The sequence below is a fragment of the Pituophis catenifer genome, unplaced genomic scaffold (genome assembly GCF_029215685.1).
Source record: "Pituophis catenifer annectens isolate HBS135680 unplaced genomic scaffold, rPitCat1.0.hap2 SCAF_12, whole genome shotgun sequence".
Lineage (NCBI taxonomy): Eukaryota > Metazoa > Chordata > Lepidosauria > Squamata > Colubridae > Pituophis > Pituophis catenifer.
The window spans coordinates 2,292,501-2,316,147 of NW_027256892.1; the positions used below are offsets into that span (position 1 = coordinate 2,292,501).

Here is a 23,647-nt window from a genome sequence, read left to right on the forward strand (position 1 = left end):
CTGTGCTCTGATTGGATGGGGGGTTGGTTGTGCTCTGATTGGCTGGGGGTGTGTTCTGTTTGGGTGGGGGCTTGGTTGTGCTCAGCTTAGTCTGAGTTGCAGGGGGATTTGAGCTGGTGAGCTGCGTTGTTGTTGTTTGGCTTCGTTGAAACGTCGCCAAGACACTTCCAATTTTACGTGGGAGAAGACCCGAATAACCAAAGACCTACATACAAACACCCGCGAAAACCTGAGAAAACATATATATATATATATATATATATAAGGCATGCGATATATATTTGTTTTCTTCTCTTATCGTAGGCCCTTTATGTGTATTTCTCCTCAGCCGGGTATTTTCCTACGTAAACCAAGATTTTCAAAATGCAGCCATAGCTCAGTGAAATCACACCCATTAGTTCTAGGCTTTATCAGACTGCAAGCAAGCAGTTTGCTGCCTTTTGGGAGACTAATATAGATCTATTTCGGACTAATTAGTCCTCATCAGTTAGCCACACCCTCATCACATGTTTCCTCCCCATAGAGAAGAAAACTACGATATATATATATATTTAAAAATCTTACTTTTATTTATTTATTTGTATCTCACCTTTAGGGACGCGGTGGCTCAGTGGCTAAGACGCTGAGCTTGTCGATCAGAAGGTCGGCAGTTCAGCGATTCGAATCCCTAGTGCCGCGTAACGGGGTGAGCTCCCGTGACTTGTCCCAGCTTCTGCCAACCTAGCAGTTCAAAAGCACAGTAAAAAAAATGCAAGTAGAAAAATAGGGACCACCTTTGGTGGGAAGGTAACAACGTTCCGTGCGCCTTTGGTGTTGAGTCATGCCGGCCATATGACCACGGAGACTTCTTCATACAGCGCTGGCTCTTTGGCTTTGAAACGGAGATGAGTTCCTTAAAGAGGTTCCCCCCTAGAGTCGGGAACAGCTAGCACATATGTGCGAGGGGAACCTTTACCTTTACCTTATCCCACCTTTATTATTTTTACACCAGGCAGCAGACATATCCAGCTCGCCTTTCTCCTCTTTTCCACACAACAAGAACCCTGTGAGATTGGTTGGGCTGAGAGAGAGAGTGACAGGCCCAAAGTCACCCAGCTGGCTTTCATGGCTAAGGCAGGACTTGAACTCATGGTCTCCCACTTTCTAGCCTGGTGCCTTAAACCGCTAGAGCAAACTGGGTCTCTCTCGCTCTTCTTGTGGCTGTTAAATTGTCCCTTTCTTTAAATAAAAAATAAAGGAGTTCCTGCAGATTTTACTTTGCTAGTTGTTGCCGACTATGGGGGCGGGGGGTGGGGGCACGGTGCTCATGTCTGTTTCAAGGCCATTGAGCCAGCGCTGCTGTCTTGAAGACATTTCTGCGGTCATGTGGTCAGTTGTTAGCTTCCCACCAAAGTGGTACCTATTTATCTACTCGCATTTGCATACTTTTCTAAAGTGGTGCGGTCCTAGAGGTGGAACTCTTGCCTCACAATTAGGAGACAGTGAATTTGATCCTAGGTAAAGGCAGATATTTCTCTCTTTGGGCACAATGAGAATGTATCTGCTGAATATAACTCCGCATTGGTGACAGGAAGGGCATCCGGCCAGTAAACACTCGGCTCCATCCAGTTGCCCAGACTCCACCCCACAAGGCATTATGGGGTTGTTAAAAGAAGAAGAAGAAGATGATGATGATTTGCATTCTTTTTGGACTGCTAGGTTGGCAGGAGCTGGAGCGAGGACGGGAACTCACCTCGTCTCGTGGCGCTGGGGTCTTGAACCTGGGCTACTGGCTCTTCCAGCCGACAAGCCCAGCGTCTTAACCGCTGAGCCACCGTGCCGCCCTTTCTTGAGAGCAACTGATTTTATTCTCTGTCTTCCTTTCTTGCAGAGTCCTCTTATTTCCTCCTCTATCTAGTCGCCTGAGATACTTGATCCACCGAACCGTTGATGACGTTGAGCTCCTGAGCAGCTTTTCTGTTGGAGAAGGATGGAGGAGAAGGACAGTGGTCTGTCATGCGGCAGTCAGGTGGGAGGCTCCCGTTTTTTTAATGGCTGACTTTCAGCGCTAAGAACTGAATAAGAGGTTTACATAAATAAATAAAATTTAATTGTTTTTAAAAGTAAATTAAATGTATTAGAATAACAGAGTTGGAAGGGACTTTGGAAGTCTTCTAGTCCAACCCCCTGCTTAGGCAGGAAACCCTACACCATGTCAGACAAATGGTTATCCAATCTCTTCTTAAAAACTCCAGTTTTGGAGAATTCACAACTTCTGGAGTCAAGTTGTTCCACTGATTAATTGTTCTAAGTGTCAGGAAATTTCTCCTTAGTTCTAAATTGCTTCTCTCCTTGATTAGTTTCCATCCATTCCTTCTTGTTTTACCTTCAGGTTCTTTGGAGAATAGCTTGACTCCCTCTTCTTTGGGGCAGCCCCTGAGATATTGGAACACTGCTATCATGTCTCCCCTGGTCCGTCTTTTCATCAAACTAGAGATACCCAATTCCTGCAACCGTTCTTCATATGTTTTAGCCTCCAGTCATTCCCTAATCATCTTTGTTGCTCTTCTCTGCACTCTTTCTAGAGTCTCAACATCTTTTTTACATTGTGGCGACCAAAACTGAATGCAGTATTTCAAGTGTGGCCTTACCAAGGCATTATAAAGTGGTATTAACACTTCACATGATCTTGATTCTATCCCTCTGTTTATGCAGCCTAGAACTGTATTAAATTAAATGAATAAGAGATTGAGATTTAATTTTCAAAACAATAAATTAAAAATAAATTAAATGAATTACATTAAATGAATAAGAGATTAAGATTTAATTTTAAAAACAATAAATTAAAAATAGATGAATTACATTAAATGAATAAGAGATTAAGATTTAATTTTAAAAACAAATTAAGAATAGATGAATTACATTAAATGAATAAGAGATTAAGATTTAATTTTAAAAACAATGCATTTAAAATAAACTAAATGTATTAAATGAATATGAGCTTAATATTTTTTCTATTTACATTTTTATTTTATTATATAAAACATAAAATTTTAAAAAAAAGAAATTAAGAGTGGGAACGGGAAAAGGGGGAGTTGAATACAAGGTGGAAGAGAAAAAGAAAGAAAAGGGGGCATTAACTTCCAACACTTTCTAGCTCAGTACAAGATAAACATACTCCAGCCTCAACATTTTTTTGGCTGGAGTTTATCTTGTATTGAGCTAGGAAGAGTTGGAAAGTTAAAAGAGATTAAAATTTTGCTCAAGAGCCTATAACCCGCAGAATGAGTTTAAATTTACATTTTTCAAGCTAGACCTTTTAAGGAGAGGATCTGAAACATTTTATTCCCCTGAGTTGAATGCTTCAGAACAATCTGCCATATTCTTTGCATTCAAAATGTTAAAAGGTGTGTCAGTTTTTTCCGCAAGTGAGGAATTCTTAAATTTCCCCCAAATGAGGAAGCATAGAAGCCATTTTGTGTTAGAATTTCTATAGAATCATAGAATCATAGGGTTAGTAGGGACTTTGGAGGTCTTCTCATCCAACCCCCTGGCCAAGAGAGGAGATATGGGTATTCCATAACCAATCATCCTTTTCTCACTTTTGCTTGCTTAAGAATAGGGACCAATCAAGATCTATCCTACTTTCACATTCATTCATTCATTCATTCATTCATTCATTCATTCATTCATTCATTCATTCATTTTGTCAAGCATGTATTAGATAACAGATATAAGTATAAACATGATTATGAATACATAAAATAGGTACAAATAGAAGAAACATTAGGACAGGGATGGTAGGCACGCTGGTGCGCTTATGCACGCCCCCTTACAGACCTCTTAGGAATGGGGTGAGGTCAACAGTAGACAGTTTAAGATTAAAAGTTTTGGGGGTTTGAGGATGTAACAACAGAGTCAGGTAGTACATTCCAGGCGTTGACCACTCTGTTGCAGAAGTCGTATTTTCTGCAATCGAGCTTGGAGTGGTTTACCTTGAGTTTGTATCTATTGTTTGCCCGCGTATTATTGAGGTTGAAGCTGAAGAAGTCATTTTTTTTTTTTAAATTAGATTTATATGCTGCCCTTCTCCGGAGACTCAGGGCGGCTTACAATGCGTTAAGCAATAGCCTTCATACTTTTGTATATTTTATACAAAGTCAGCTTATTGCCCCCACAAACTGGGTCCTCATTGACAGGTAGGACGTTGTAGCAGACAATTTTGTGTACTACACTTAGGTCAGACCGTAGGCAGCGTAGTTCTAGGTCAGTGGTGACGAACCTATGGCACGCGTGCCCTCTCTATCGGCACCCCTCAGCCCAGCTCCATTGCGTTTCTCCCGCAAGGGGGAGAGGGAGGGAGAGAGAGAGGGATGGAGGGAAAGAGAGAGAGGGAGGGGAAGAGAGAGAGGGAGGGAGGGGAAGAGAGAGGGATGGAGGGAAAGAGGGAGGGAGAGAGGGAGGGAGAGAGGGAGGGAGAGAGGGATGGAGGGAAAGAGAGAGAGGGAGGGGAAGAGAGAGGGAGAGAGGGAGGGAGGGAAAGAGAGAGGGAGGGGAAGAGAGAGAGGGAGGGGAAGAGGGAGAGAGAGGGAGGGAGGGAAAGAGAGAGGGAGGGGAAGAGAGGGAGAGAGATAGGGAGGGAGGGAAAGAGAGGGAGGGTAAGAGAGAGGGAGAGAGAGAGAGGGAGGGAGGGAGGGAAAGGGGGAAAGCGAGAGGGAGGGAAAGAGAAACGATATTACAAAAGTTTTTCCTTTTTATTGTTGCTAAACGTAATATTTCAAAAGCAGAAAAAAAATGAAGGGGCATGAACATTTAGCTGAACTCTTATCATTATTTTAGGTAGTAAAACCTCATTATTCAGGTTAAATTGCTGTGCTGGCACTTTGTGATAAATAAGTGGGTTTTGGGTTGCAGTTTGGGCACTCGGTCTCTAAAAGGTTCGCCATCCCTGTTCTAGGTTGTCCAAGCCCAAAATTTCAACCCTGGTGGCATAAGGTATTCTGTTGTATATACCCAATACAATATACAATTATCACACACAATATCACATACTATAAAATAAATATTGTAATAAAATATATAAAATATATATTTTATTATAAATTAATTTATTATAAATTTATTATATATTATAAATATATAAAATATATATTGTAATAAAAATATTTATTTATTTATTTATTAGTCGCATTTCTATGCCGCCCAACTCCCTAGGGACTATGGGCGGCTTACAGCAAAAAAAAAACCAATGCGAACAATATCCCGTAATTTTTTTTAAAAAAAGAACATTAAAAATCCATACACTCTATTCTATGGCTGGGTCTCGCAAGATCGCCGTAGCGAGATCAACGGCCCCTGGCCTGCCGGAAAAGCCAGGTCTTCACTGCTTTCCGGAAGGCCAATAGGGTGGGGGATGGTTTGGACCTCAGGAGGTAATTGGTTCCAGAGAGCCGGGGCAACCACAGAGAAGGCCCTCCCCCGCGGGCCCGTCAACCGACATTGTTAGCTGACGGGACCTGGAGGAGACCAGCTCTGTGGGATCTTACCGGTCGATGGGAGCTATGCGGTAGAAGGCGGTCTCGAAGATATACAATATCACATACCCAGTATAAATTATATTGATAAAAAAGCAATAATCTGCAGTAACCGGCCATTTTTCTATGAGACTCTGGAAGGATTGTGAGGCAAGTCGCCACTAGACAGCTAGCAGATTACCACTGGATTCTTTAATAAAACGAAGTCTTTTTTTTTTAATTTATAAACTTTATTAAAACAGATATAAAACACATATGACAAAAACATAAAAATACATTATACAATAAACATTTATAAATAATCAATCATTTGAAGCGTTTGTTTCGTAATGGTCTTTCAAGTAATACAGTTATACTTAGTATTGATTTTGCGTCAGGTAGCTAAAATTGCATGCATTTGGTCTTGGGAGTTCTAAAACATTGACTTGCCTATTTCGGATTCTTCTCTTGGATTTAGGTTGCCGGATGAACCAGATTGCCCCAATGGTGCTGTTGAAGCTTCTCACTTCAACCACCCTCCCCATGCCAGAAGCAGAGGGAGCCGATCCAGAGGAGGACCACGGCAGATGGAAGCCTTGGCCAACAGTACCCAAACCCGAAGAGGAAATGGCCGGGCTAGAAGGCAGCCCCCCAAAAAGCCAGACAGAGCTCTCTATGTCCCCAGGGCGATGAGGAAGAAGCTGGAGGACACGGGACAGGGTAGCTCCCTGGAAGCATTTGAGAGTGGGTTGCATTGTATGAGCAGCAACAAAGAGGAAAGTCAAACATCTGGCAGTGAAAGGATTCCAGAGGGACACAGGTTATCCAAGATGGAATATGAAAACACAAAGTCCCAACCCCCACCCAAGCAAAGACATTCTGATACGGAGTCTGCCAATCAAAGCGGCAGAGGTGCTCTGGGCTGCCCAGATACGTCTCTTTGGAAGGACGCACCAAGGGCATCTTACCTGGAGAAGCAAGAGAATGTGAAGGTGGCCACATTGGTATCCAAAAGTAGTCCAAAGCTATCTGAGATAGATCCCCAATGCAAAGATGACCGAAATGTTTTTGTCCCAGAAAGCGGTGAAAACTCAGGTCTTCCCGAAGAACTGATGGAGACTTTCGTTGATGCTCTTTCAAAACTAAGCGGACATTTGACTTCGCCTGAAGGCCAGAAGATCACAGCTCCAGAGGTCCAAAAGTTGAGCACAAAGCCACTCTTTCTTGGAGATTTGGATAAAAGCAGCCAGGATTCCATTCTGTTAGAAAGCGACACATTCCCGTCCCTTCCTGGAAATGGTGGGACAGATGCTTCAAATGCTTTTCTGTTAAAATCTAGTCAGGACTTACCCCTCTTTGAAAATGACCACAGGACATGTCTATGTGCCGATGGAGGAGAGGAGTGCAAACTTCTCCCAGAACTGGGAACGAGGACTGTAGAGTCCTCCAAGGACTACAGTGAGTTGCCAGCGGAAACCCAACCTCAAGATTGCATCGTTGACCTTCCGTTGGAGTGTGCCCAAACCGAGCCATCTGGACTCATTAAGGAGGACTTCTTGAGGTGGGACAGTTGCAAAACCCCATCTCGGCTCAATCCTCAAGCTGAACCCTACTTGCACACCTCTATCCCCAGTCCCAACAAAGCCAAGCTACACTTCGAAAGCCAGAAGAAAGAGTCGGTAGGCCTGGAGGGACATCAGTGGCCGGGGGTCGAGCTGTCTGCTGGGGATAGGAGCACCGGAGTTTCTTCGGCGGAAGGGAAGAGCAGCATATTCGAAGACGATTGTGGGACGGAACTCTTGCAAGAGGTAAGATCGCGGTGTCATTCTTTGTTTCCACCAGACCGGCTTTATTTCATGCCACAATTTTATTTAATTTACAGGGAGTCCTCGAGATACGGCCGCAACTGAGCCCCAAATTTATGTTGCTAAGTGAAACGTTTGGCCCCATTTTACGACTTTCCTTGCCTCAGTTGTTAAGTGATGCTGCGTTTAAGTTAGTGACGTGGTCGTTATGCGACTCCGTCTTCCCCTTTGGCTTTGTTTGTCAGAAGGTCGCCAAAGGTCGTGACCCCAGGACACTGCAGCCCGTCATAAATATGAAGCAGTGGCCAAGCACCTGGATTTTGATCACGTGAACACGGGGATCGTAAGTGTGAAAAACGGTCGTAAGTTCACTTTTTTTCAGTGCTGTTGTAACTTGGATCGGTCACTAAATGACCTGTTGTAAGCCAAGGACTACTTGTACTTACTTGTATCCTGCCCTTATTATTTTCTCCTTCCTCCAAGCATCGAAGACATCGAAGCATAGCCAGCCGAACAAATAGGTTTAAAAATAGTTTCTATCCTTGGGCTCTTAAACACAACCACAATCACTGCAAGCACACGCGGAAACGTATGACTAGTTTTTCTTTTTCTTTCTTTTTCTTCCTCCCCCCCCCAATTACTTGCATAGGGATTATTCTTTATACTATTTATCTTGTTTGTGTTTTTTGTCATGGATTGCACCAGTGAGGCTAAAACCAATTTCGTTGTGTACATGATGTGCAATGACAATAAAGGCTATACATGTGATGGCGAACCTATGGCACGCGTGCCACAGGTGGTACACGTAGCCATATTGGTGGGCACGCGAGCTCAGCTGTGGCGCCCATGCAAGGGCCAGCCAGCTGATTTTCGGGCCTTCTGGGCCCACCAGAAGTAGGGAAACAGGCTGTTTCCGGCCTCCGAAGGGCCTCTGGGGGGGTGGGGAGGCTGTTTTCGCCCTCCCCAGACTCCTAGAAAGGCTCTGGAGCTTGGGGGAGAGAGAAAAATGGGCCTACCAGGCCCACTGGGCCATCGCTTGCCAGGAGTGGGGGGGAGCATTGTGGGGGGGTCACATGCACATGCACGGGGGTGGGGCGCATAGAATTATGGGTGTGGGCATACGTGCGCGTGACCCCTCCGCTCCCCCCGCTCCTGGCACGCGATGGCAAAAAGTTTAGCCATCACTGGGCTATATTATACTCCTCCTAATTCACCTCTTTTGAAGCATTTCAAAGGGGTCTGGAATAAAAGCGCCAGTAAAAGAGCACGATAAACAGTACAAATTGTACCGTCGCTAAGCGAGACAACGGCTAGGTGAGTTTTGCCCCATTTTCATGACTTTTCATGCCACAGCTGTTAAGCGAATCACTGCAGTTGTTAAGTTAGCAACACGGTTGTTAAATGAATCAGGCACTGGACCCAGCTGTTCCTCCTCTTCCTCATCAGCCACCTCCAGGGGCTGTTGACTCTCCATCTGAGGACTGAAGGAAGGCCCAAGCTCCGTCTCTCTCTCTCTCTTCTCTGACAGCTCCATTCCCTCTTCCCCCTCGGAGCTCTGAGGTTGCCTTGATGCCTCCCCTTCCTCCTCCTCCTCCTCCTCCTCCTCCTCCTCCTCCTCCTCCTCCTCCTCCTCCTCCTCCTCCTCCTCCTCCTCCTCCTCCTCCGATTCGGTTGCTGGAGGGGCCGGCGGCCGACAGGCCACAACAGAAGTGAAATCCATGGTATTTTGTAAAGTACCTTTCTGATTTTAGCGCACATGTTATTTTCTGTCCTTCTCAAGGGGAGTTTTGTTCCACAATAAGCATCGTTTGCAGCTATGTTATTTCCTGGCGGGGAAAAAATAGCAGGTTTTGGCTTAGAATGAGCAGCCAACCTGCTGTTTCTCAGCGTGCTGTCCATCACTTGGCAGAGATTGTTCCCACTCTGATCTTTTCCTCGGGAAGTGAAAAGTAGCGCAAAATACTTAATACGCAAACACGACTCTGTCTTTCTCGATTTGATTCCATTTTTTTTTTTTAATCCACTGCAGCTGAACAGCTTTTGATCGTTAATGAATAATTCAATAATTCAGGGGTTCAAGCAACATAAAAACAAAAAAACAAAACTTAGATATGATAGTCTTTAAAGGCAGGGAAAGCAGAATTATCTTAAGGAGTATCGTTGCTCTTTTAAATATTTTAAATCCAATAGAATTCTTTATTGCCCAAGTGTGACTGGCTCCACAAGGGATTTGTCTCCGGTGCATAAGCTCACAGTGTACATACAAGCAACAAAGTTGCTTGTATGATCATAATGATCATAAAGGTGTTAGTTATCACCTTTAAAGCGCTCCATGGCTTAGGACCTGGGTACCTACGAGACCGTCTTTTGCCACCAATAGCCTCCCACCGACCAGTTCGTTCTCACAGGGAGGGACTACTCAGGGTACCGTCAGTCAAATTATGTCGACTGGCGACTCCCAGGGGGAGGGCCTTCTCTGTGGGGGCTCCAACCCTTTGGAATGAACTGCCCCCGGAGATACGGAATATCCCTGATCTCCGTGCTTTCCGCCGTGCCCTCAAGACTCTGATGTTCCAACAGGCAGGGCTAAACATACAAACATGTGAATGATTTTTTAAATGTTATCTAATTCTGGGTTTTATTTAATTGACCAAACTAAGTAATAATTTTAATTAGCAATTTTATGATGTTTGTGTATCTATATTTTTTCTTGACTGTACACCGCCTTGAGTCCTACGGGAGAAAGGCGGTATAGAAATATAATAAATAAATAAAATAAATAAATAAATAATCATAAAATATAATCATCATAAAACATAAGATGCAACATTTGGTGTTAGTCATAGGATACTACATAAGCAATCAACAGAAATCATAATAGGATACTAAAAATTGCTTAACGCATTGTAAGCTGCCCTGAGTCTCCGGAGAAGGGCGGCATATAAATTAAAGCAAAAAAAAAAAAGAAAAAGCAATTGACATAAATCATAAGATACAAACCACAAAGTTTATACATTCTGTGTATTTTATTGTTTATAAAGTTTTTACATTTTCCACTATGTTATAGAGGCTTTATTGAATTTCCCAGCCTACCTCATCAGTAGAATCGTACGCCAGAAAAAGCTATTTCTGGGCTTTTATTCTTTTTATGGGATCGGGAAATTGCTCTGTAAAGGTTAATTAGCAGGAATTTATTAGTCAGTAGATGGCCATATGAATTATAATTGTAGACATCGAATTCCAACATGGTGTTCCAGCTGTTGCTTAAAATGTTTAAAAGCACACCGAGAATGACGATCGCCTAATTTTGCCGATTGTGGTTTGTGTTGATTCTTACTGTATAGAAGTGAAGATGTAAAAAGGTGATTTTTTTTTTTTTTTGCTCTTTTTCAGATCACAAATTATTTGACCATAAAAGACATAAGCATTGAGAAGATTCAGTTTGATTATTCCAGCTATGGGGAGGCACAGATCAACGAAGGAGATTTTGGCCACGTGCTAGAGATCTATGATTTTTCCCCACTGCTAAAAACAGAACATCTTATGGAGGCCTTTGCAGATTTCCAGTAAGTGGTGGGGTTTCGTGTTCTGGTGCTAGTCGTTCCCGCCTCTAGGGGGCGGTGCTCATCTCCGTTTCAAAGCCGAAGAGCCAGCGCTATTCAAAGACGTCTCCGTGGTCATGTGGCCGGCATGACTCAACGCCAAAGGCGCACGGAATGCTGTTACCTTCCCACCAAAGTTGGTCCCTATTTTTCTACTTGCATTTTTTACGTGCTTTTGAACTGCTAGGTTGGCAGAAGCTGGGACAAGTAACGGGAGCTCACCCCGTTACGTGGCCCCAGGGTTTCAAACCGCTGAACTGCCGACCTTTTGATCGACAAGCTCAGCGTCTTAGCCACTGAGCCACCGCATCCCTTAAGAGGTTAACTAAAGAGTTAAAGTTTAGTTAAAGAGTTTAACTAAAAAGGTTAGTTTTATCTTAAAACAGTCCGGGACTGTTTGAAGCAAGTATGTTGTATGATGAGCAACTTACTTAGGAGTCAAACTTCTCTTTTCTCAATTCTAGAATAGAGATGAAATTCTAGACAAGCACCATAAGAATTCTCTAGCAGGTTCTTTGTCCCTTTTTTTTGCTTCATCCCCTTTTAGAGCTGCAGAGAATGTTTTTTTTTTAATAAGAATGTTAATTTATTCTTTCATTGCTTTTAAAATAGTGACAAAAAATAAATGGAGGAAAAAAATGCAAGGATGAAAATAAGAACTTTGTCAAAGAAAAACACACACCTAGGCACTGCTTTAAAAGAAAATAACAAAGGAAAAAGTATACTGTATCATTTTAATAGTAAATAAGGGCTGCATGGTATGTTTATTATTTTTGGGAAAAAATTATATAGCTTTACAACATTAACATTTAATGTTGCAACATTAGGCATTTATTTTATTTATTTATTCATTTTATTGGTTCGATTTATATGCCGCCCTTCTCCGGAGACTCAAGGCAGCTTACAATGCGTTAAGCAATAGCCTTCATACTTTTGTATATACCTGCGTAGTAGGGCTTTCGGCCCCCCCTAAGTGGTGTTCTTTTTTATACAAAGTCAGCTTATTGCCCCCACAATCCGGGTCCTCATTTTACCTACCTCGAAAGGATGGAAGGCTGAGTCAACCTTGAGCCTGGTGAGATTTGAACTTGCAGTAATTGCAGGCAGCTGGTGCTATTTAACAGCACTTTAGTCTGCTGCGCCACCAAGGCTCTTCCACCACCACGGCTCTTCCATATTGCAAGCTTTTGTTTATCTTTTTTTCCTTTTCATTCAAGAAAGAGAAAATTCTGGCTTTCTTGGATATCGATGGAAAGATCGAAAAGATGATTGGTACATACCTGATCCGGTCATCTCAGAATAACAGAGTTAGAAGGGACCTTGGAGGTCATTTAGTCCCACCCCTTGCTCAGTCAGGAAACCCTATAAACCCTCTTGAATGGAATGGAATGGAATGGAATGGAATGGAATGGAATGGAATGGAATAGAATAGAATAGAATAGAATAGAATAGAATAGAATAGAATAGAATAGAATAGAATTCTTTATTGGCCAAGTGTGATTGGACACACAAGGAATTTGTCTTTGGTGCATACGCTCTCAGTGCACATAAAAAGAAAAGATACATTCGTCAAGAATCATAAGGTACAACACTTAATGATAGTCATAGGGAACAGATAAGCAATCAGATCATATTAGGAAACAGTCAATATAAATTGTAAGGATACCAGCAACAAGGTTACAGTCATTCAGCCATCAGTGGGAGGAGATGGGTGATAGGAACGATGAGAAGATTAATAGTAATGCAGACTTAATAACTAGTTTGACAGTGTTGAGGGACAGTGTTGTTTAGCAGATGGCATTTGAGAAAAAACTGTTCTTGTGTCTAGTTGTTCTGGTGTGCAGTGCTCTATAGCGTCGTTTTGAGGGTAGGAGTTGAAACAATTTATATCCAGGATGCGAGGGGTCTGTAAATATTTTCACAGCCCTCTTTTTGACTCGTGCAGTACACAGGTCCTCCATGGAAGGCAGGTTGTTAGCCATTGTTTTTTCTGCACTTCTAATTATCCTCTGAAGTCCGTGTCTGTCTCGTTGGGTTGCAGAGCCAAACCAGACAGTTATAGAGGTGCAGATGACGGACTCAATAATTCCTCTGTAGAACTACATCAGCAGCTCCTTGGCAGTTTGAGCTTCCTGAGTTGGCCCAGAAAGAACATTCTTTGTTGTGCTTTTTTGATGACGTTTTTGATGTTAGGTGTCCATTTTAGGTCTTGAGATATTGTGCAATTCAGAGACGTGGCTTTCGATCCTCTGAATGGCGGAAGAGATGCCTGGATCAGCTGCAAAATCACGACTAGTGATTTCCATTTCAATCCCTTAATTGGAGCACGCCACTTGCCTTTCTTGATTTAGCAAAAAGCCTGCCCAATATTTCCCCAACGCAGGTTAAGGAAGAAAATAACAGTTAAACTGAGTTGGCTTCCTGTAGCTAGAACTAAAACCTCATTTTTTTTTATAAGGTTGGACATTCTTGTTTCCGATCATTTCTATCAGCCCTGCCTTGAACGAGGGGGTCTCAGCATTCAATACAGCCTCCCTTACCGCATTATGCAATGACGGATTCGCAAAGTTAATTATGCAGCTTATGCAGTCTTTTCTTTGATGGCGTTGGAAAAAAATGGAGATTAAATAGAATACATTCTTCAGGACACCTACTGTTCATCCCTTGATTAGGGTAATGCCTCTCTGAGCTGACAGATAATTGGAAGCCAAACCAAAGAGTTGAGTATGTTGCAGGCGTAATATTTTTCCCTAATTAATACACATGAAGGGGAGGCTGGTGAGATCTTGTTGGGAAATGCAGCACTGAGAAAAAGAAAGAAAAAAAAATAATAAGCTTTATTTTTTTTTTCCCCAGCAATATCTGAACTAGGATGACCTGACTACTCATCCACGCCTTGCTAGAATCCTTAGGAAAGATAATTTACTATGTTAGTGATTGGTTTCACTCGATGGCTGTAAGACTGCCCAGAGTCACTTTGGGTGAAATGGGTGGCTATACAAATTTAATAAACAAATACATACATTTTACTGCAGACATTTTTTTTCTGAGAGCTGAAGACAACTTCTACAGAGGTATTTCCTTCTCTTATTCCCTAAAACAGGAGTCTCCAAATTTAGCCATTTTTAGACTTGTGGACTTCAACTCCCAGAATTCCTCAGCCAGTCATGCTATCTGGGAGATTCTGGGAGTTGAAATCCGCAAGTTTTAAAGTTGCCAAGTTCGGAGATCCCTGCCCTAAAACACTATAGGATAGGTTAACTCAGCCTTCCATCCTTCCGAGGTAGGTAAAATGAGGACCCGGATTGTGGGGGCAATAAGATGACTTTGTATAAAAAAGAACACCGCTTAGGGGGGGCGAAAGCCCTACTAAGCAGGTATATACAAAAGTATGAAGGCTATTGCTTAACGCATTGTAAGCCGCCCTGAGTCTCCGGAGAAGGGTGGCATATAAATCAAATAAATAAATAAAAAAATTAATAAATTGGATTGAGAAAGATTGACTGGTCCAAAGTCAGGAAAGGAGTTCCATAGTCCAGTGATGGCTTGAATCTGATTCGTTCCCGCAATTCAATAATAGCAATAGCACTTAGACTTATATACCACTTCGCAGTGCTTTTTTACAGACCCTCTCTAAGCGGTTTACAGAGTCAGCCTCTTGCCCACAACAATCTCTGTCCTCGTTTTACCGACCTCAGAAGGATGGAAGGCTGAGTCAACCTTGAGCTGGTCAGGATCGAACTCCTGGCAGTGGGCAGAGTTAGCCTGCAATACTACATTCTAACCACTGTGCCACCACGGCTCTAATCTAACCATCCAAGACTGAGAAGGGCCTTGGACTGGCCTGGAAATTGATTGATTGATTGATTGATTGATTGATTGATTGATTGATTCAATTTATATGCCGCCCTTCTCCGGAGACTCAGGGTGGCTTACAATGCGTTAAGCAATAGCCTTCATATTTTTGTATATACCTGCTTAGTAAGGCTTTCTGGTCCCCCAAGCGGTGTTCTATTTTATACAAAGTCAGCTTATTGCCCCCACAATCCGGGTCTTCAATTTACCTACCTCAAAAGGATGGAAGGCTGAGTCAACCTTGAGCCTGGTGAGATTTGAACTTGCAGTAATTGCAGGCAGCTGGTGCTACTTAACAGCGCTTTAGTCTGCTGCGCCACCAAGGACTGGCCTGCGGTGCATTTGCTAGTAAAAATGGGGCGTGGGGAGGCTGTGTGCGGGTCCCTGCGTCCCGCTTTGGCCAGCAGGGTGCTGCAGGAGCCCCTCCAGGCAAAAAACAGAGCATGGGGGGACTGCGTGTGCCCCCCCTGCATCCCGGTTTGGGTGCTGCAAGAGGTGTCGGTCCAGGTTCCCCCCTCTTGCCGGCCCACTTAGGAGAACTACAATGCTGATCCAGCCCTTGGAGAAATCCAGTTTGACACCCCTTTGCCTCTAATCCTGCCCTCCAAATATTTTAGCTATTCTAGAATATTTATACAGTATACATTCATTTCCATGCTTTTGTACTTTATCTTTTAATTAACTGTGATTTTTGTATTCTCATGCCGGGTCTATGATTGAATAAAGAAGAATCTAACCCAGGGGTGAAATCCAGCAGGTTCTGGAGAACCCGTAGCGGAAATTTTGAGTAGTTCGGAGAACCAGCAAACACCACCTCTGGCTGGCCCCAGAGTGGGGTGGGAATGGAGATTTTGCAATATCCTTCCCCCAGCAGTGGGGAGGGAATGAGGATTTTGCAATATCCTTCCCCTGGAGTGGGGAGGGAATGGAGATTTTGCAGTATCCTTCCCCTGCCACGCTCACCAAGCCACACCACACCCACAGAACCGGTAGTTAAAAAAATGTGCATTTCACCACTGATCTAACCATGTGTTTCCCAACCTTGGCAACTTTCAGGTGTGCGGACGTCAACTCCCTAAATTCTCATCAATGGCCAAGCTGGCTGTGGAATTCTGGGATTTGAAGTCCACATGCCAGGAAATAGACAAGGCTGGAAATATTAGCCGAACCACACCACCAGATGCATCATGCCTGCTGAAGTTGTACAAAGACAGCTTCACATGTGGGTCCCATGCGGCCACCCCCATTTTGAAACCCCCCATATCACTGAGTTCGGTGCTACTCTCTGCATACAACCAACCCAATGCCTTCCATTCTTGCTTACTGGGCAGGAATAGAGAAAACGCTTGGAGGGAGATAAAAGCGCCAGATCTGCTTTTGCATGAAATCTTACTCGGGTGAAACTGTGACATTTAAAGAATTGTAACTCTGATCTGTCTCTTTCAGAGAGAGTGGATTTAAGTTGCAGTGGGTTGATGACACTCATGCCCTCGGGATCTTTTCCAGTTTGGCAGCAGGTAATTTTGTCTCTGTATGTGTGTGTGTGACTTGTGTGTACACAAGTCTTGCTTTTAGTGTGCAAATCAAAGTCTGCCATTGCTTCCTATTTAATGGGTGTTGATGCCTTTTCCTTCCCTCTCCCCTCCCTCTGCAAATTGGGTTGGAAGCTTTATAAGCCATCACACACGTTACACTGAATTGGTAAGACCACACTTTTTTTTTATTTTTGTTTCCCCAAAAATAAGAGATCCCCTGATAATAAGCCCAATCGGGCTTTTGAGCACATGCGCTAAAATGAGCCCCCCCGAAAATAAACCCTCCCCGAAAATAAGCCCTCCCCGAAAATATTTAAACGCATGTGCAGCCTGTGAAGTTTCCGAAAGATGCCCTAATTAATTCATGAGCCATGAGCCGAACTTCAAAAGAAATACAGTCATTTATTAGGAGCACCATTTTGGCAATATTCAGATGCAGTTAGAACTAATCCCACGTAGATTTACGTTCCCCTATGACCCTGTCTCTCCCCTCCTCTCTGGCCATGTCATAAATCACATTCTCCAATTAACCACTTTGGCTGGCTGTGAAATCCAACACCCTCCTTCTGATTGCGGTCAGGAAGAATGTATGGAATGCACTTCAGTTAGGGAAATCAATCAGCTCTATCAGTTCTCCCTCCCTCCTGCTCATGGCAACTTGAAAGCTTTGCAATTTGACACAGCCAGTCCCCGCCATTTCCTCTGGTTAGGGTTAGGGAGACAGAGCTGGAAATCAGGTAAGATGGCAAGAGGAGCCCCGTCTTGCTCCACGCTCCCCAAAATATTTTCGACCTCCCCGAAAATAAGGCCAAGCGCTTATTTCGAGGTTCAGAAAAATATAAGACAAGGTCTTATTTTCGGGGGAAACATGGTATGTCCAGTTCTGTTCACCATGATATAAAAAAAGGTGTCGATTCTCTAGAACAGCAGTCACAAACTGGTGGTCTGTGAACCACTGGTTATCCGCGATAAAATTTTGGTAGTCCGCAGAAAAATTATTTGCATTTTTTTTATTGCACTAAATCAGGGGTCCTCAAACTGCGGCCCTTGCAATGAACGTTTATGTTGCTGCAGAGAGTCTCCCCCTTTGGGGTCTTTTTGTGTGGGTCAGAGGGGGGCAGAAATTACGACTTGGGATCTGCTTCAGCCTCCTGGTGTGGGGCTTTGGGCGAAGGCTGGAGGGGAACGCTGCTGGTGGTGAAGAGCCGGAGGGCCTCGTTCCAGTGGGACTGCATCATGGTCTGGAACTGGCTGACCATCTCAGCCCGCTGAGCCTCCAGGCACCGATACCTGGCCTTGCACTCCTGCAGGTCTTCCCTCTGCTTGGAAAGCCTATGCTCCTAGTCCTTAGTGTGGTGCTTCTGCTGAGCTTCCTTCTCGGCCAAATCCAATTTGAACTGAGCCAGCTGTTCTGCCAACTCTTTCTCGTGGTGGCTGCTTAGCTCCAACAACTGCTTCCTGTTGGGGCCCTAAGGAACCCGGGCAGGGAGGAATGGCTGGGAGGGGAGGGGTGAGTAGAGGCCAGCAAGGTACCCCTCGACGTGAGTGACACTGAGTTGGCCACGCCCACTCAGTCACATGATCACCTAGCCACGCCCACCCAGCCAGTCATTAGGCAGATCGTATTAGTGGTACGCGGGATTTAAAATAATGAATTGAGTGGTCCCTGAGATCTGAAAGGTTGGTGATCCCTGCTCTAGAACAGACATGTCAAAAACAAGGCCCGCTGGCCAGATCCTGGGCATTCTTGGGCTACTGCAGATGAATTCATGGACCATGTCTTCAGGTTCCCTGGGACAGAAAAAGGCCATGCAATGTTGTGCCTTACATGAGACCAACTCTGGGAGCTCAAAAGTATCTCAAAGGATTCTCTCTCTCATTTTTCAGCATCTCAAGCCCTGGAGCAGAACTATACCTCCGTCAAAATCCGGCCTCTGATCCATGGAACGAGACAGTCGAAAATTAAGGCACTTCAGCGTCCAAGTAAGATATGTAACCGGTTTGGCATGCCGCCTCTTAAAAGCAGTGGGAGACCAGTTTGCCTTCTATGCAAATAGAGGTGGATTTCTGTCACCTTGCTTCTAAATTCTAACATGGTTTTGCGATGACTTGCCAGCACTAGGAAGTTTCTTGTGGGCGATTAGAATTAGAATTAGAATTAGAATTAGAATTAGAATTAGAATTAGAATTAGAATTAGATTAGATTAGAATTAGAATTAGAATTAGAATTAGAATTAGAATTAGAATTAGAATTAGAATTAGAATTAGAATTAGAATTAGAATTAGAATTAGAATTAGAGTAGAGTAGAGTAGAGTAGAATAGGAGTAGAGTAGAGTAGAGTAGAATAGGAGTAGAGTAGAGTAGAGTAGAGTAGAGTAGAGTAGAGTAGAGTAGAATAGAATAGAATAGAATAGAATAGAATAGAATAGAATAGAATAGAATAGAATAGAATAGAATTTTTTATTGGCCAAGTGTGATTGGACACCCAAGGAATTTGTCTTGGTGCCTACGCTCTCAGTGTACATAAAAAAAAATACATTCATCAAGAATCATAAGATACAACACTTAGTGATAGTCATAGGATACTATTTAGGATGCTTATTTAAGGATACTAAATAAGCAATCAAACCATACTAGGAAACTAAATAAATCAATTGTAAAGATACAAACAACAAGGTTATTGTCATAAGTGGGAGGAGATAGGGAATAGAATAGAATAGAATAGAATAGAATAGAATAGAATAGAATAGAATAGAATAGAATAGAATAGAATAGAATAGAATAGAATAACAGAGTTGGAAGGGACCTTGGAGGTCTTCTAGTCCAGCCCCCTGCCCAGGCAGGAAACCCTACACCACTTCAGACAAATGGTTATCCAACATCTTCTTTAAAACTTCCAGTGTTGGAGCATTCACAACTTCTGGAGGCAAGTAGTTCCACTGATTAATGGTTCTCACTGTCAGGAAATTTCTCCTTAGTTCTAAGTCGCTTCTCTCCTTGATTAGTTTCTACCCGTTGCTTCTTGTCCTACCCTCAGGTGCTTTGGAGAATAGCTTGACTCCCTCTTCTTTGTGGCAACCCCTCAGATATTGGACGGTGAACCTTTAGGCACAGAGTACCTAAACCGGAAGGTGCGCATAGAGAGGGGCTCCTCTGGGTGCCGTCAGCCAAACAATGTCAACTGGCGGCCCCCAGGGGGAGAGCCTTCTTTGTGGGGGCACCTACTATCTGGAACGAGCTCCCCCCGGAGATACGGAGGATCCTGGATCTGTGCACCTTCCGCCGTGCTCTAAAGACCTTTTTATTTCACCAGGCGGGCCTGGCCTAACTTTCTCCCTCTTTTTAAACAATTTTAATAATTTTAATAATTTTATTAAATTATATTAAAATTTAATAATTTTAATATTTTTTAATATTTTTAATACTCAAAGTTTAAATTTGTTTTAAATTGATTGGGGTTTTAATCTGTCTGGGCCAAACTGTTTAATTCGATTTTAATTCTGCTTTTTAAATTTTGTATATATGTATTTTATTGTTGGCTGTTCACCGCCCTGAGTCCTTCGGGAGTAGGGCGGTATATAAATCAAATAAAAGCAAAGTAAAGTAAAGTAAAGTCTCTTCTTGAAAACCTCCAGTGATGAAGCTCCCGCAACTTCCGAAGGCAAGCTGATAGGATAAACTACGGCTTGTTGACAGTGTGATTGGTGACCAAACAAGGATCAAATCTGAATCTTGTTCTAATTTGGTCGGTTACCACTGAATCGAAACAAGCCGGAGTTCCTTGTGTTAATGCGTATAGTGGTAAATTGTAGTTTGCTGAAAAGCGTATGATTAATTTGCTTTAGAACCGAATGGAGGGAAATATATGAACCCAAAATTCACTGTGCTTGTTCATGTAGCAGGAAGTGATGATATAAATTATAAACATATCTGAATCGATGCAGACTCTTGGAAGGGAGGGAATTGAAGGATAAAGTGTCAGCCCTCCCAAGGCAAACCAAAGAAAATGTGCTTCCCCTCCTTTTATCTTCATGAGAACTAGGAAGAGTTTCATCTGAGATGCTTTCTTGGATTACAGTTCTGGCCCAGACTCAGATCTCCTTTATCTAACTATTGTCTCTGTATTGCAGGGATGTCAAACTTAATTTCATTGAAAGCCGCATCAAGGTTGTGTTTGACCTTGGGGGGGGGGCAGGGTGTGTGTGCCCGGGGTGTTTGTGGCAAGCTTGACTTCACTTGTGTCGGGAACCCCTGTGGTGGCCCGAGCATTCTGCCACGAAAACAGGCTCCCGAGCTCCGTTTTCGGCTGCGATGGCTTCAGGGGTGGGTTCTACGTACCTTTACTACCGGTGTCAGCACTTCAAGCTGCATTTACTCTAGTGCTGACATAAGAAGGAGAAGCAGAGGCATCTGGAAAGGGACGTTTGACTTTTCACCTACTTATTTTCCCTGGAGATAAAATCCCCTAGGAGATGGGATGGGAGGGTGGAAATTCCTTTGAGCTGGAGCAGTAGATTAGGGGTAGAGTGACTTGGAAGATGGCCAATGAGTGCAGGGGAGTGGGGAACGGAAAGGGAGGGTTTTGGGTCTGGAAGTCAGTGTTGGCTGCGATGGAGTCGGAGTTAGAATGTCGTGCTTAATAAATGGGAGTTTTTCTTCAAAGACTTTGTTTGAAATGCAATTTATTTGAGACGACCTCGAAACCTGACAACCGGTTCGCATCATGCCCGCATGCGCAGATCAACTTTGATGACGTCTGGGTCAGTGGGCGGAGCCTCCCGCTGGTTTACTACTGGTTTTTGCGAATCGATCCGAACCGGGGGCAATCCACCACTGGATGGCTTCCTTCAACCCTCTGCCAGCAAAAACATGGCCCTCCTGAGCTCCATTTTCGCTGGCAGAGACACTGCGGCTGGTTCTTTGCTGTTTCTAGGGCGACCCCGCAGGCCAGATCTAAGTACCCCGTAGACCAGATCCGGCCCCTGGTCCTTGAATTTGAAACCCCTGCTGTATTGGTTTTTCCTCCCATTCCTCAGGGTTGTTCCTTCTACCCATTACATAAAGTTTCTCTGTGTTACATGGTTGCAAAGACTCCCTCGAAACCTGATTTCACGTCATTCCATGAGCACACCAATGTAGTTGTGTTGACTTTAATACGGACTTGGTCCTGCCTTCTCCTGGGATGTTTTTATGACTTTGAAGTCTAGTCAAGAACTCTGGGATTTACTCATGGTCTCCTATTCAGGTATCAACCAGGTCAATTCCAGCTCGGCTTCTTGCTGGCTAGCTGCTTCTACCTGAACTTGGCTTATTACAGGAGAAAGTACTAAAACTTTATTCCAGAGGAGAAAGTATTAAAACTGTCCGACCTTTAGTGGGGCAGAAATTCCAACATCTGTTAACCGTTGGGATGATTTGAGATAGATAAGAAGCCATGATAAAGTTTCTGAGTTGAATACAATCATAGATTGTTAACAGAGGGTCTTGAAATTTTAACCTTGTCTCTTTTTGTTGTGTTGCCTATTAACTTTTTTTGTTATTCATATAATAGATCAGAGGTCTTCAAACTTGGCAGCTTTAAGACTTGTGGACTTCAACTTCCAGAATTCTGGGAGTTGAAGTCCACAAGTCTTAAAGCTGCCAAGCTTGAAGACCTCTGCAAATAGATAGATGACTGGTTAATAATTTGCAAATAGAGTTAGAAGTTCAAAAATTTCGGGCCTGTTTGGCAAGTGCATATCCTGCAATATCCTGTTACAGTATATTGATTAGTATTCAACTAGAGAGGGTAATATAGATAATCCTCAACCGATAACCACAATTGAGCCCAAAATTCTTGTTCCTAAGGGAGACATTTGTGACGTGAATTTTGCCCCTCCCCCCTTTTACGACCTTTCTTGCCACGCTTATTAAGTGAATCACAGCAGTTGTTAAATTAGTGGCACGGTTGTTAAGAGACTCTGACATCCTCATTGACTTGGCTTGTCAGGAGGTCGCAAATGGGGATCACATGACCTCAGGACGCTGCAACTGTCATAAGTACCTGCCAGTTGCCAAGTGTCTGAATTTTGATCACATGACCATAGGGAGGCTGCAACGGACATTAAGTGTGAATAGCGATTAATTTTTTCAGTGCCGTTATAATTTTGAACGATCACTAAATGAACTTGTAAATTGAGGACTACCTGTATGTGTATGTTTGTATCAGCGGTGAAATCCCCCCTGGTTCTATCCAACTCGCTGAACTGATAGCGCCAGCGGCGGGAGGCTCCGCCCACGCGCCGGGACGTCATTACGTCCCGGTTTTTTACCATCTGTGCATGCTCAGAAGAGGGCTACCGTTTCCCAAACCGATAGCGAAAGTAAGCGGATTTCACCGCTGGTGTGTATATATGTGTGTGTGTGTCTGTGTGTGTGTTTTGTTAAAGCACATTTTTAATGTATTTTTTGTATTCTTTGTTTATTTTGGTAAAAAACCCTTTTTTTTCGAATTTTGTATTTTAACGTTCTTTGAAAACGTATGTATGTATGCATGTATGTATGTATGGAGAGAGAGAGAGAAAAATTCTAACATCAAAGTCCTCTGTACATTTAGATTAGATCTGATCTACTTCATGAAATAAAATGATTTGTGGCTTCGAGACTATTGCGCCAGGCTTCATAAGGCTCCTCCTCCAGTTCTTTTCCAATTCTTCTATTCCTTCTCTGCCATCTTTCTCTCTTTTTTTTTTCCCTTCCTCAGAGCTCCTTCAGCTGGCTAAAGAAAGACCCCCGACAGATACAGCAGTAGCCCGACGACTAGTAACCAGAGCCTTAGGATTACAGCGCAAATATCAGCAGAATTCAGGCTGCCAAGGATTGGAATCGGCAACCACCAACCTGCCAGATTAAAACCAGAGTGGTTTGAAGTGACTTTGGGGTGGCATTAAAACAATGTATACAACTGTGTGATGATGGCGGGTCTCATCTGTTCTTTTTTTTTTTTTTTTTTGGGTTGTGTTGGTGTTATTGTTGTTGTTGTTTTGAAGTAACGACAGGCCGGTGGCAATAATCACAACTTGATGTGTGTTGGAACTGGAAAATTCCCAAGTTGGTTTGGGAAGTTAATCTGTGGGAATTGATGAATGGGACGGAGGCCGATCCGGGAAGGCTCCACAGGAGGGCACTGTAGCCTAAGAGAAGAGCTTCGTCCGCCAACTCAAAGGATTTGCCAGAAATATCTTGATTGAACACCTTTGTTAGCATGGAAGTGATAGGACCGATTAGTTTCTGAAACCTGTTTTTTTTAAACCGCTCTGCAAAAAGTTGGCTGCAACTAGCATCTCATTGCCGTCAACGAGACAGAATTAAAATTCTT

The 23,647-nt window shown here is 43.3% G+C and overlaps 1 protein-coding gene across 1 annotated transcript in view; it reads left to right on the plus strand.

Moving 5' to 3' along the window:
- Positions 1 to 23,647, plus strand: part of R3HCC1 (R3H domain and coiled-coil containing 1) — a 28,039-nt gene extending 4,392 nt beyond the window's left edge. The window contains exons 3-8 of the mRNA XM_070952353.1: positions 1,871 to 2,008; positions 5,971 to 7,300; positions 10,691 to 10,863; positions 16,201 to 16,271; positions 18,177 to 18,272; positions 23,033 to 23,647. Coding sequence (XP_070808454.1) covers positions 1,871 to 2,008; positions 5,971 to 7,300; positions 10,691 to 10,863; positions 16,201 to 16,271; positions 18,177 to 18,272; positions 23,033 to 23,181 — 1,957 coding nt within the window. The 3' untranslated portion in view covers positions 23,182 to 23,647. The remainder of the gene's footprint in view (positions 1 to 1,870; positions 2,009 to 5,970; positions 7,301 to 10,690; positions 10,864 to 16,200; positions 16,272 to 18,176; positions 18,273 to 23,032) is intronic.